The sequence below is a fragment of the Notamacropus eugenii genome, chromosome X (assembly GCF_028372415.1).
Source record: "Notamacropus eugenii isolate mMacEug1 chromosome X, mMacEug1.pri_v2, whole genome shotgun sequence".
In the NCBI taxonomy this organism is placed as follows: domain Eukaryota; kingdom Metazoa; phylum Chordata; class Mammalia; order Diprotodontia; family Macropodidae; genus Notamacropus; species Notamacropus eugenii.
Window position 1 is genome coordinate 21,904,730 of NC_092879.1, and position 10,346 is coordinate 21,915,075.

At 43.4% G+C, this 10,346-nt stretch overlaps 1 protein-coding gene across 1 annotated transcript; it reads right to left on the minus strand.

Annotated features, from left to right (window-relative positions):
- Positions 1–242: 242 nt before the first annotated feature.
- Positions 243–5,063, minus strand: TREX2 (three prime repair exonuclease 2). The gene is made up of 2 exons (XM_072625889.1): positions 5,024–5,063; positions 243–1,830 (listed from the first exon to the last, which is right to left on the minus strand). The coding sequence occupies exon 2, from the start codon at positions 1,809–1,811 to the stop codon at positions 1,086–1,088; it is 726 nt and encodes a 241-aa protein (XP_072481990.1). The 5' UTR covers positions 1,812–1,830; positions 5,024–5,063; the 3' UTR covers positions 243–1,085.
- Positions 5,064–10,346: the final 5,283 nt, after the last annotated feature.

The window sequence follows — 10,346 nt, forward strand, 5'->3', positions numbered from 1 at the left end:
AGGCTATCCAGTTCAAGATGCTCAGAAGGTGATTGGTAGTAAATGTAGAACTCAGGAAAGAGATCAGTACTGGCTATGTAGTTCCATAGGGAGCTGTAATGGAACTGTACTAGATTGGAGTATAGTCAAACGGTCTGACCAGATTTGTGTTCATCTCTGTGCAACATCAATGACTTGAATAAAGGAGTAGGTGACATGTTTCAATACAAAGCTAGAAGCAAAGAGATCTCAACATGATAAAACAGTGGGCCAAATCTAATGTTACATTTATTTGGGTTAAAAGTCAACATCACAAGCCCAAGCTGGAAGAGGCATGAATGGGTAGACAGCAATACATCTGAGAAAGATTTGGGGGTCTCAGTGGATTACAAACTCAATATGAGTCAATAGGGTGGCATGGTAACCCCTAAAGCTAATTTTGAAAGACTCCACTGAGAGGCACAATGTCCAGAGTGAGGGTGGTGATAGCCCTGCTGAGCCCTAGCTAGACATTTGGAGTCTTCTTTCAGTTCTAACTCTAAAGTGTTCAAAAGAGCAAGATGAGATGATGACAGGCCTCAAGATCATGCTGTATACCAAAATCAGTTGAAGGAATTGGGGATGAGTAGCCTAAAGAAGCCTTAGGAGGAACATAAGAGCTATCAATTTTTTGAAGGGCTATCACAGGGAGGAACAACGGGTTAGACTTATTCCGCTTGGCCTCAGAGAGCAGAACCAGGATTGATGGGGAATATGTTGCTAGGAGGCAGGTTTCGGCCCAATTTCTACCAGTTGCGGATTTCCAAAACTGGACTGGCCTACCTCATGAGGTAGTAGGTTTCCCCTCACTAGAGGTCTTCAAGAAAATGCTGGATGACATCCTGTCAAAGATGTTGTTGAAGAGATTCTGTCAGGTATGGACTTTTGTTGGCTTTAATGACTTCTAAAGTCTCTTCCAACTCATATTCCAAAAGCCTCTCCTCCTTCTCTTTCAGAGCTGTCAACTCAGTAGTGTCCAGGGTAATGCTGATCCTCTTCTCACCTAGATACCTAAAACACAGCCTTTGACTATAAAACCTCAGAGGTAGGGGTGGAGATAGGACATCTCAGGCATTGTGGCCTCGGCTACTGAATCTTCTGGTAGTAGCGGTATACATGGGTTGGATCTCATCCCAGCTCTGGGCTTCATCATCAGAACACTGAAGGAGCTCCGGAGCCCGATGAAGAAAGACCATGACTAGCGTGTAAACATCTCCCTCAGCCGAATGGGCAGCTTTGGGTTCATCATTAAAATATCGGCGGTACAGGTTACCAAGGCTGTAGCTCTTCCTGCCATGGTTAGCCCTGGTACTGTGGTGGTGGGCTTTATCCAAGCCCCTCAGTGCAGGGAGTGTGTCAAAGCAGATGGTACCTTCAGGCATGTCTGCACCCAGACGCTGCAGTTCAGTCCGAAGGAGGGGAAAGTCATAGTCGAAACCATTGTGGGCGACTAGACAGATTGGAAATTCCTGTCGCTTCAGGAACTCCTGAAGGGCTTTGATCACGGTGCTATCAAAGCCTGGCTTGTGGTTGCTGGTCAGGTTTCGATTACTCAGGCCTGTGATCTCTGAAGCCTTTGGGGTGAAGTCCCGCTCCGGGCACATGCACAGGGTCAGTTTATCTAGGACCCGAGGCAGCTGTAGGGCACCTGACTCATCCCTCTCCGGGTGCTCCAAAGAAAAGCGATGGATGGCAAACATAGAGATCTCTGCAATTTCAGGATAAGCATTGGGAAGGCCTGTGGCCTCCAAGTCCATGAAGACAAAGGTCTCACACCTTGATGATTCAGCCATTGGGAAGAATCTGGTACAACTAGAGCATGTAAAAACAATTTTTTTTTTAAATTGCATATTCAACCTTGTATAAAAAAGGAGTGTTTTTAAAACTCAGAATTAAGAGACCTGGGTTCTAGTCCAGGTTCTGATACCTGTGCTTATTCCCTTCCCTTGTCTAGGCCTCAGTAGTCCCCTTGGTAAAATGAGAAGGTTGGGTTAGGCAATCTCTTCCAGTTGCAAAAAAGTAAAAATTCTCAGTGTTCATCTTTGCCCTTTTGCTCCCATTATTCCCCCTCCCCCTTGAATGCTCTGATTTTCCCTCTCTTCTTGTCAAAATCCTCATAATCCTATTTATTCTTCAAGGCTCAGGTCAAGTCCCACCCTCACCTGGAGATCTTAAGCAGCTATTGCAGTCTTCATGCATCTCTGTTCCCAAGTCAGCAATCAATGCCAGAAGTACTTTTGCATCATGCACAGTAATGCTACATAGACCATGTAGAAGGCATTCACACACCATCGATGGTCCCTGGATCACACTGTGGGAACTACTACTAAATCCTTTATCACTATGCAGGGGGCTTGGGCCTTGAGGAATAGACACTGAATGCCTTCAGAACTTGCTCCACCGGGTCTGTGTTGGCCATTGAGTTTAGTGTGGCTCCTTGAGTGGGTGGTAAATGTGGGACACTCCACCTGGGATAGGTGGGAGTAGATCAGTCTTTTCCATGACTCAGCTGTTTTGGGGAAGCCTATAACTGATTTCTGGAAGCTTACTCAGGTGGACACTGCTTTGGAAGGTAAGGGTAACTCTAACTCTCTTACCAGAAAGATTCCTATCTATCCTATCTATCTTATTCCTATCTATCATTGTCTATGGTCTTCATTCTTCTATCCTACCAGTGACCAAGAGAGCTACTACCAAGTCTAGCATAAGGAAGGTAGGGGATAGAGATGGAAAATGGCTCAAGAAGGATGCACATGCTTTCACTTGGCTCTACCACCACCACTAACTCCTTACATATTTTGGTATCACCCCCACAGTGAGGACTAACTTCAATTTCCAACGAAGTGGAAAGATTAAACTGCTTTGGGCTTCCATTCTCTACTTCTCAGCCTCCTTTCTTGCTCCCCCCTCACTTCCTTATAAATCACAAAGACTTAAAAAGAAAAAAAAAGCAGCTACCAAGTATATGATTCATCACCGAAGAGACAATGAAAGTGCACCAACCTCCTGATTCTCCTACAGCACACGACAATCTGTGTCTCTCAGGTTGAAAGACTACAATACACTGTAGTGCACAGAGTACTCTCCTCAATGAAAGTAGAACAAGCATTCCCAGAAGCCAAGTCTGGGAACCAAGTATGTAAAAGGCTGTCTCAAGACTTAACTTCAGATTCTATTGCTGACTCACTGTACTGCCCTAGGCAATAAACTGGTTTGCCCACCTGGGAATGTGATCAAGTTTCACCCACAAAGGGTATGGCTCCAGAGATGAAAGGCGTATGGGAAAAAAGGTCCCTAAGTCAGTCAATGGATTTATCATCAAGCAGAGGTTGTGTGAATGCTTATTAGAAAAACTGAAATTTCCCAACCCAAACGTTTCCCCTTGGTTAAGTCCCTTTGGTAGCTGAATTAGGATTGCTGAGGATATAGATAAATCTGGCTTTCTGAAAATGTGCATAATCAAAAGGCAGGAGGAAAAAGGATGGTAAAAATCTCAGGACAAGCCACCAAAAAATAACCATTTGGAATACCCAGACCAGCTTTGTTACTTAAGATACTTTTAGGGCTACTGAAGAGTTACTTTCACAGAGCTGGAAGGGATTGTAGCAGTCATCCAATCCAATCACTCAAGATGATTGGAAGATCTGAGTGACAGCTCCTCACAGCATTACAGACCTGACAGGGACTTTAGCAACTGTATCTAGTCCAAACCCCTTATTTTATAGGAAAGGAAGTTGAGGCACAGAAAAAAAGGAATTGACTTACACAGGGTCTCAAAGTAAAAACTCAAATGTCTAAGAAATATTTGCTTTAATTTAGTACATATACATTACCTGTTGATTCATGATGAAAATAAATCCATCCCAGATATCGACACTGGCAAAGAAATGAACTGAAAGCCAGTTGGAAAGAGGGGCATTGGAGACGTCACAGTTTTGAGGGAAGTGGAAGTAATAGTTTGGGTTTGGGTTTTTTTGCCTTAATGCATCCCCAAACATTTCACACCGAAGATGCCATTTACCTACAGGGGTAGGGAACCTGCAGCCTCAGAGCCACATGTAGCCTTCTAAGTCCTCAGATACAGCCTTTTGACTGAGTCCAAATTTTCCAGAATAAATCCTTTTCTTAAGGGGATTTGTTCTGTGAAGTTTAGATTCAGTCAAAGGGCCACACTCAAGGACCTAGAGGGGATTTGTTCTGTGAAGTCTGGATTCAATCAAAGGGCTGCACTTGAGGACCTAGAAGGGATTTGTTCTGTAAAGTTTAGATTCAGTCAAAAGGCTACACTTGAAGCTCAGCTCAAGCCCCACCCTCACCTGGCGGTCTTAAGCAGCTACCTCAGTCTTCATGCATCTCTACTTTCTCTGCCCTCCTAGGGAGGGCACTTATAGGCAGAATCATACAGTATATTAGAGGGTCATAGGTGGCCTCGAGGCTGCAGGTTCCCCGCCCCTGGTCTAGAACAAAGGCAGCAGATAAAGCCCTGGATATGAAATCACAGGATCACAGAATTTAGGAAGAGAAGAAACTTCATCTCAACCTCCTCATTTTACACATAAGGAAATCAAGGCTCAGCTACAGGAAATGATGCAAGGCCACACTGGCAGCAAGTAGCAGAGCTGGGATTTGAACCCGATCTCCTGACTCCAAATTCTGTGTTCTTTCCGCTACATTGCCCTTCCAGCTTTAGTCAGAGGCCCTGGATTCAAAAGTCAGGTCTACTACTTTCTACCAACATGAACTCCCCCTCTAGGCCTCAGTTTCCTCCCCTGTAAAATGAAGAGGTTTACCTCTGCTATTCCTTCTAGCTCTGGATCTGATGACATGCCAGTTTCAAAGGAATATTATGAAGGAAACATCTATTTCTCACTGAAGGCTACTCCTATTTACAGAAAGTGGCTCCACTGAAATCTTCCCTTGAGGAAACCCTGGGAGCTAATTAACAACTAAGAAGACAGAGGTAAATTAGCCACCCACATGCTTGATGAAGGAGAAGAGGACTTACCAGTGGAAGAATATTCTGCTGACTTTCTGCCCTTCTAAAGTAATTCTTTGAATTGGTTTATGGGGACAAGTCCAGGGAAGTCTTATAATGATTGGCTGCTTGACCACACCCCCCATGTCATCACCGGCAGAATCTCTTGGGAAATTTCTTCTTTAAAAGACATTATGAATACCAGTGCTTCAGGAATGACAGCTTTACCACCCCCTTATTTTTATTTAAATGAGCTCTCTCTGACTCCCAGGCAGGATATGCCGGCAATGCTAATATGGACTGGAAAGGAACGTGTCATGTCATCCGATGAAATATCAAGTGTGGCCTTACAACTGGCTGTGGGACCTTACATAAGTCTTTTTACTCTTTGGGCCTGAGTTTGATCAACTGCTAAATGAAAAGAGGGGAGGAACCATAGAATATCAGAGTTAGAAAGGACTTCTGAGGTTGTGGAATCTGACCCATATGGGAATTGGAATTTCCTTCACAAGGCAATGGCTGTCCGGTCTTCGATAGAAGAATTCCAGGGATGAGCAAATCATTCCTCTTTAAGGTTGCCCATTTCTCCTTGTTAGAATTTTTTTTCTTCACCTTGAGCCAACATCTAGCTATCTGCTTATGACTTTTACTCCTTGTTGTTAGTTTTACCTTTTGAGGCCAAGTAGAATAAGCCTAACCCAAATTCTACAATGTTTGGTGGCCCCTCTCACGGCCCTGAGTCTTTTCCATGCTAAACACCCACAGTTCCTTCAGTCAATCCTCAGACGACGGTGCCTCCAGCATGCTCATTTGAAATGAGTTCTTAAGAGTCCCTGCCAGCTCAAAAAATACAAAAGGCTATGTTATATTTGACTGGAGAAGGGTATCACACAGGCAATTCAGTCAACAATGCTACTACTCCTTTGAAATCAAAGTACAGAAGAGACTGGGGGTGGGGAGGAAGCAGTTTACTGTAGGGGGCCTAGGTATGACTGGGATCATACCTCAGCCAGAATTGCAGAGCAGCTCCAAGGGAAGAAAGCAGAATTAAGTGTCCAAAATCCCTGGTCTAAGGTCCAGAACTCTGCCACTTAGCTTCCTGGCTTTGACCAAGCTTGTTTGCTCATCTGTAAAATGGGGGCATTAGTGTATTCCAAGCACATTGTCTACCCTAAGGCATTAGGCAAACCTAAGCTATTTTTCTTCTTTCCTGGATGGATTTAAAGCCAGTTACTTCCTAGACTTGGCTTCCCATTGGTTAATCATTCAATCAACAAGCATTTCTTAAGCACTACTAGAGGCCAGGCATTGTACTAAGCCCTGGGGATGCAGAAAAAGTTGAAACAACCCCTACCTTCAAGTAGCCTACATTTTAAGGAGAGGAAGGCAACATACAGATATAGATATAGATTGCTATTTATGTCTTTCATTTTCAAAGAGGACCAATGACATCACAGGATGATGTCCCGACTTGTGTGTGAACTGGATTTAAGTGAGGCAGAGTTGCACAAAGTCGTCAACCTTACTCTTTCTTCCAGTCATTGAAGTCCAGTGTCAAGACAAAAGTCAGGGTGACTGGCGATGTCCTGGGATGCAGTAGATGACCTTGGAGTCTTTGATGTGTGATGAAGTTCTAAGTGCTCCACAGTGCCTGCTTCAGCCACCTTCATGCCCCTTGGAACAAACTGTTCACATCTGCCCATTCTGCCAGGGGTAATCTGCACATGCTTGGGGTAGACAGCCCCCTAACTTACCAATGGATTTGAGGCCTGCCACTTACTCTCAACCTGGTTTAGCCCATCTGTTGACAGGCTTTACCACTGAGCAGGCTATAGCTTTTTGGAGTCACAGGTGAGAGTTGAGTGATATATCTATATCACGATATATATATATGTCTCTATATATATATCTATATCTATATCTAGCTCTATGCATCTATAAAACTATATCTAAAACAAAAACAAGGCAACCTTAGGGCTGGGGGAGGGTAAGACACTAGCAACCTAGAGGACCAAGGGAAGCCTCCCTTAGGCAGAAAAATGGTCCATGATGAAGATATCTGCTACACAAGAGTATAATTAGTGTTAAAGATAGAGACTGATTTTATCAGTAATGGGACCTACCAAGGGAGGAAACTCTCTACTAATGCTGATTGGTACCTTCTCTGCAACTTAGAGAGCTGAACCACAAGCCAGAGGTGTCAAACACACAGCAACACTCCTGAGTGTGCCTGGACCAGACGAAAATGTAATTGGCAAGTATTTAAGGAAATAAGTAAAAATACAATAAACCAGAGATAACATTGTGTTTTAAAATGAAGCCAAAATGCAGCCAGCAGGGATCCTTATATAAATATATTTCTATTGGATTTTGGCACCACTGGTCTCAATCAGTAAGAGGTTAAGTGACCTGCCCAGGGTCACACAGATCGAATGTATCAGAGGCAGGACTGGAACCCAAGACTTCCTGGTTTCAAGACTAGCTCTCTATCCAATTACTGAACTGCCTCTCAGTCAGTGTGAATGTAGAACAAGTACCTAGAACTGGTTTCAGAGAATCGTCACAGAAGCAATATCTATGAAGAAATGGCATTTGGAAAGGGAAAAGAATAAAACCAGCCAAAACAGTCACTGCTTGACAATGAATGTAACATATTGCACTGACTGCTACTTCCCCTACTTCTCAAACAAAATGGGGAAGAGGGATTCTCTTGTCTCCTCTTGCGGGGGGTCACAATTCAACCTTGGGTCCTGGAAGGCTATGGTGGAAGAGCCCCAGCTCTGTAAAGCCAGATCTGGCTGGAAAGATTTCAGGCACAGGCCCAGCAATAGACAGGGTCTGCCACCTGATCATCATCATCAGCCTAGCATTTTTGAGAACCTTATCACCAGGTGGTGAATATTTTTATCTACACCGATTCATGAAGTCATCTACTTAGGCACAGAAAGCTTACATGTTGAATCAGTGAAGGGAATACCCAAGTAGATTCAAGATACGAAGATACTGGATACTAAGCACCTGGGATTTTAATGTTAGGGGAACTCCTCCTATCCATGCATGTCACAACCCATCTACACCTTAGCCTTAAGTCTTGACTTGCCCAAGGCTCAGCATTTGCTCAACCTCACACGCTGGATCAAGTGTCAAAGGCAGGATTTGAAACTAGGTCAAATCATCTTTGTGTGAGACTTGGCAGAGAGGAGTAGTAGGGATCAAGGAAGTGGGACTTTCTGGTAAGAGTAGCTGCTGTCTTCCACTTTGCCTGTCCAAGCAAGCCTACTCTCTGGGCACTATTTCCGACTTTCCATAAGATACACAGTTTTTATTTCGTTCAGGAACTGTAAAGTTGACCCATCAATCAAGTATTTGAGTGTCTACTGGGCAAAGATAACTGCACTCACTTGGGAGAAGGGCTACTCAAACTATGACTGCTGCTATCCAGTTCATAGTGCCTGTGGTTGCCATGACTTTTCTCAGAATGTGTCCAAGATATTGCAAATTTGCTTCTTAGAATTTTGTAACTGCAAGTGCCATCCTCCTTCTGAAGGATGCTTGAGAACATACACCTGCAGACACCCATTCATACAGTCATAGTCATAACTGAGGCCACAGCTCCCACATCACCATCTTTGTGTAGCAGAAGTTTATTCCCCCTTCTATATAGCAGAGCTTCTTAAACTGTGGGTCATGACCCCATTTAGGGTCATGAAAAATTTGGCAACAGTAAAAGGTTTCCGAATGTGCAATGACCAAAAATTCATTGAAAATCAAACACATAATGAATCCAAGATGTTTCTGGCAGTGTTTGCGCGTGTTGCATCACACGACTTCACTGCAGCCTTGGTTCTGAACACACAGCATGTGCACTTTGCCCTGCATGTGCCCTCTGGCAACTCAAAGGCCAAAAGGGGTCGAAGTTGGAAAAGGGGTAGCAGTAGAAAAAAGTTTAAGAAGCCCAGCTCTATAGAATCTGAGTTAGCATTCCTATGTAGAAGAATCCCAAGGGGGAGGAAGGCCTACAATCACGTCCAAGAGAGAACCTTTGATCCTGACTTCAGAGAGCAGCCCAAGGTCATCTTCCTGGCAATGGTCACGTGAGTTAATGGCAGAACTCCCTGGGAAGAATTACATTTGTGTTCATTGGCTACTATCCCGGCTGCTATTCATCTAGCTCTAATTGCCTGTTATTTTTCCTTTGCTTTCACCCCTTGAAGTGGCCAAGGTCTGCCTAATTTTATCTTCATAGATAAAATTCATAGACATGTGTCTCCCTGGTTCCCGAACAGTACCCTAGTACCTGAGAAGCTAAGATCTTGCACATCCTGTTAAGGTAGCCAACCTTGAGCAGGTGGGGCTAGGGGAAGGCATGATCATGGGACCAAATCATGGGACTCCTTTAAATTATGAAAACCTGTTATGTATTAAGCCCTGGGCTTGGTGGAAGTGGAAAAGATACATTATTTTCTTTAAAGGTTCATAAAATTGAGTTGAGGAATAACACAAGATAAAGAAATGTAAAATGACTTAAGACTGAACAAAAGTGACTGAATCTGACTGGACCAGTCTCGCAGGATAGTTTAGGTTTGTTGACGGAACAAAATGACACACTCATAGGCCATTCAATAGTTAATAAAAACATTTCTCTAGCTATTCAACAAGGATATGTGATGAGGACACCTAGAGTTGATTCAGCTGAGCTAAGCTTCCTTGTCTGAGTTGTCCATTGTTATCAACAAACCTAGTATCAGAGAGCCCCAGAGCTCCTCCTGGATGCTTTGTACTCAGGTGACAAGGATGTGATATCAACGGTCTGAGTCTTTATTCCTCTGAGGCAACAAAGACTAGAGGGTGCTCTCAATGCCTTTTAAGGAAAAATTAGCCAAACTTGCATGAGGAGAGTGGTTAGGATACTACCACAACTGCTCCTAACTTGGAGTTGATAACTAACACAAGTATAAGAGCACTCAGCTTCTTCCTCTGATGAATTCAAGTCACTTAGCTCAAATGAAATACACATTATCTGTGAGGTTTCTCTATAAAAATATCTTTTATCATATGGATGGCACTCCCATGGCAGAGGAAGGGATACTTGAAATAAATACAGTAATGTAAGTAAGAAAATATCAATAAAAACTTATTTTTTTAAAAAAAGAGAAGTGGTGGTTAGGAAGAGTCAATATGGTTTCATCCAGAACAAATCATACCAGAAAATAACCTCATTTCCTTTTTTGACAGGATTCATAAACTAGGAGATGATGGGAATGCTGTGAATATGGTTTGGCTAGATTTCTTTTAGCAAAGCTTCTGATACAATGTCTCAATCTAGTCTTGTGGAAAAGATGGAGGGATGTGG

Coding starts and splice junctions, on each gene's coding strand:
- TREX2 (XM_072625889.1), bottom strand. CDS start 1,811: ATGGCTGAATCATCAAGGTGTGAGACCTTTGTCTTCATGGACTTGGAG.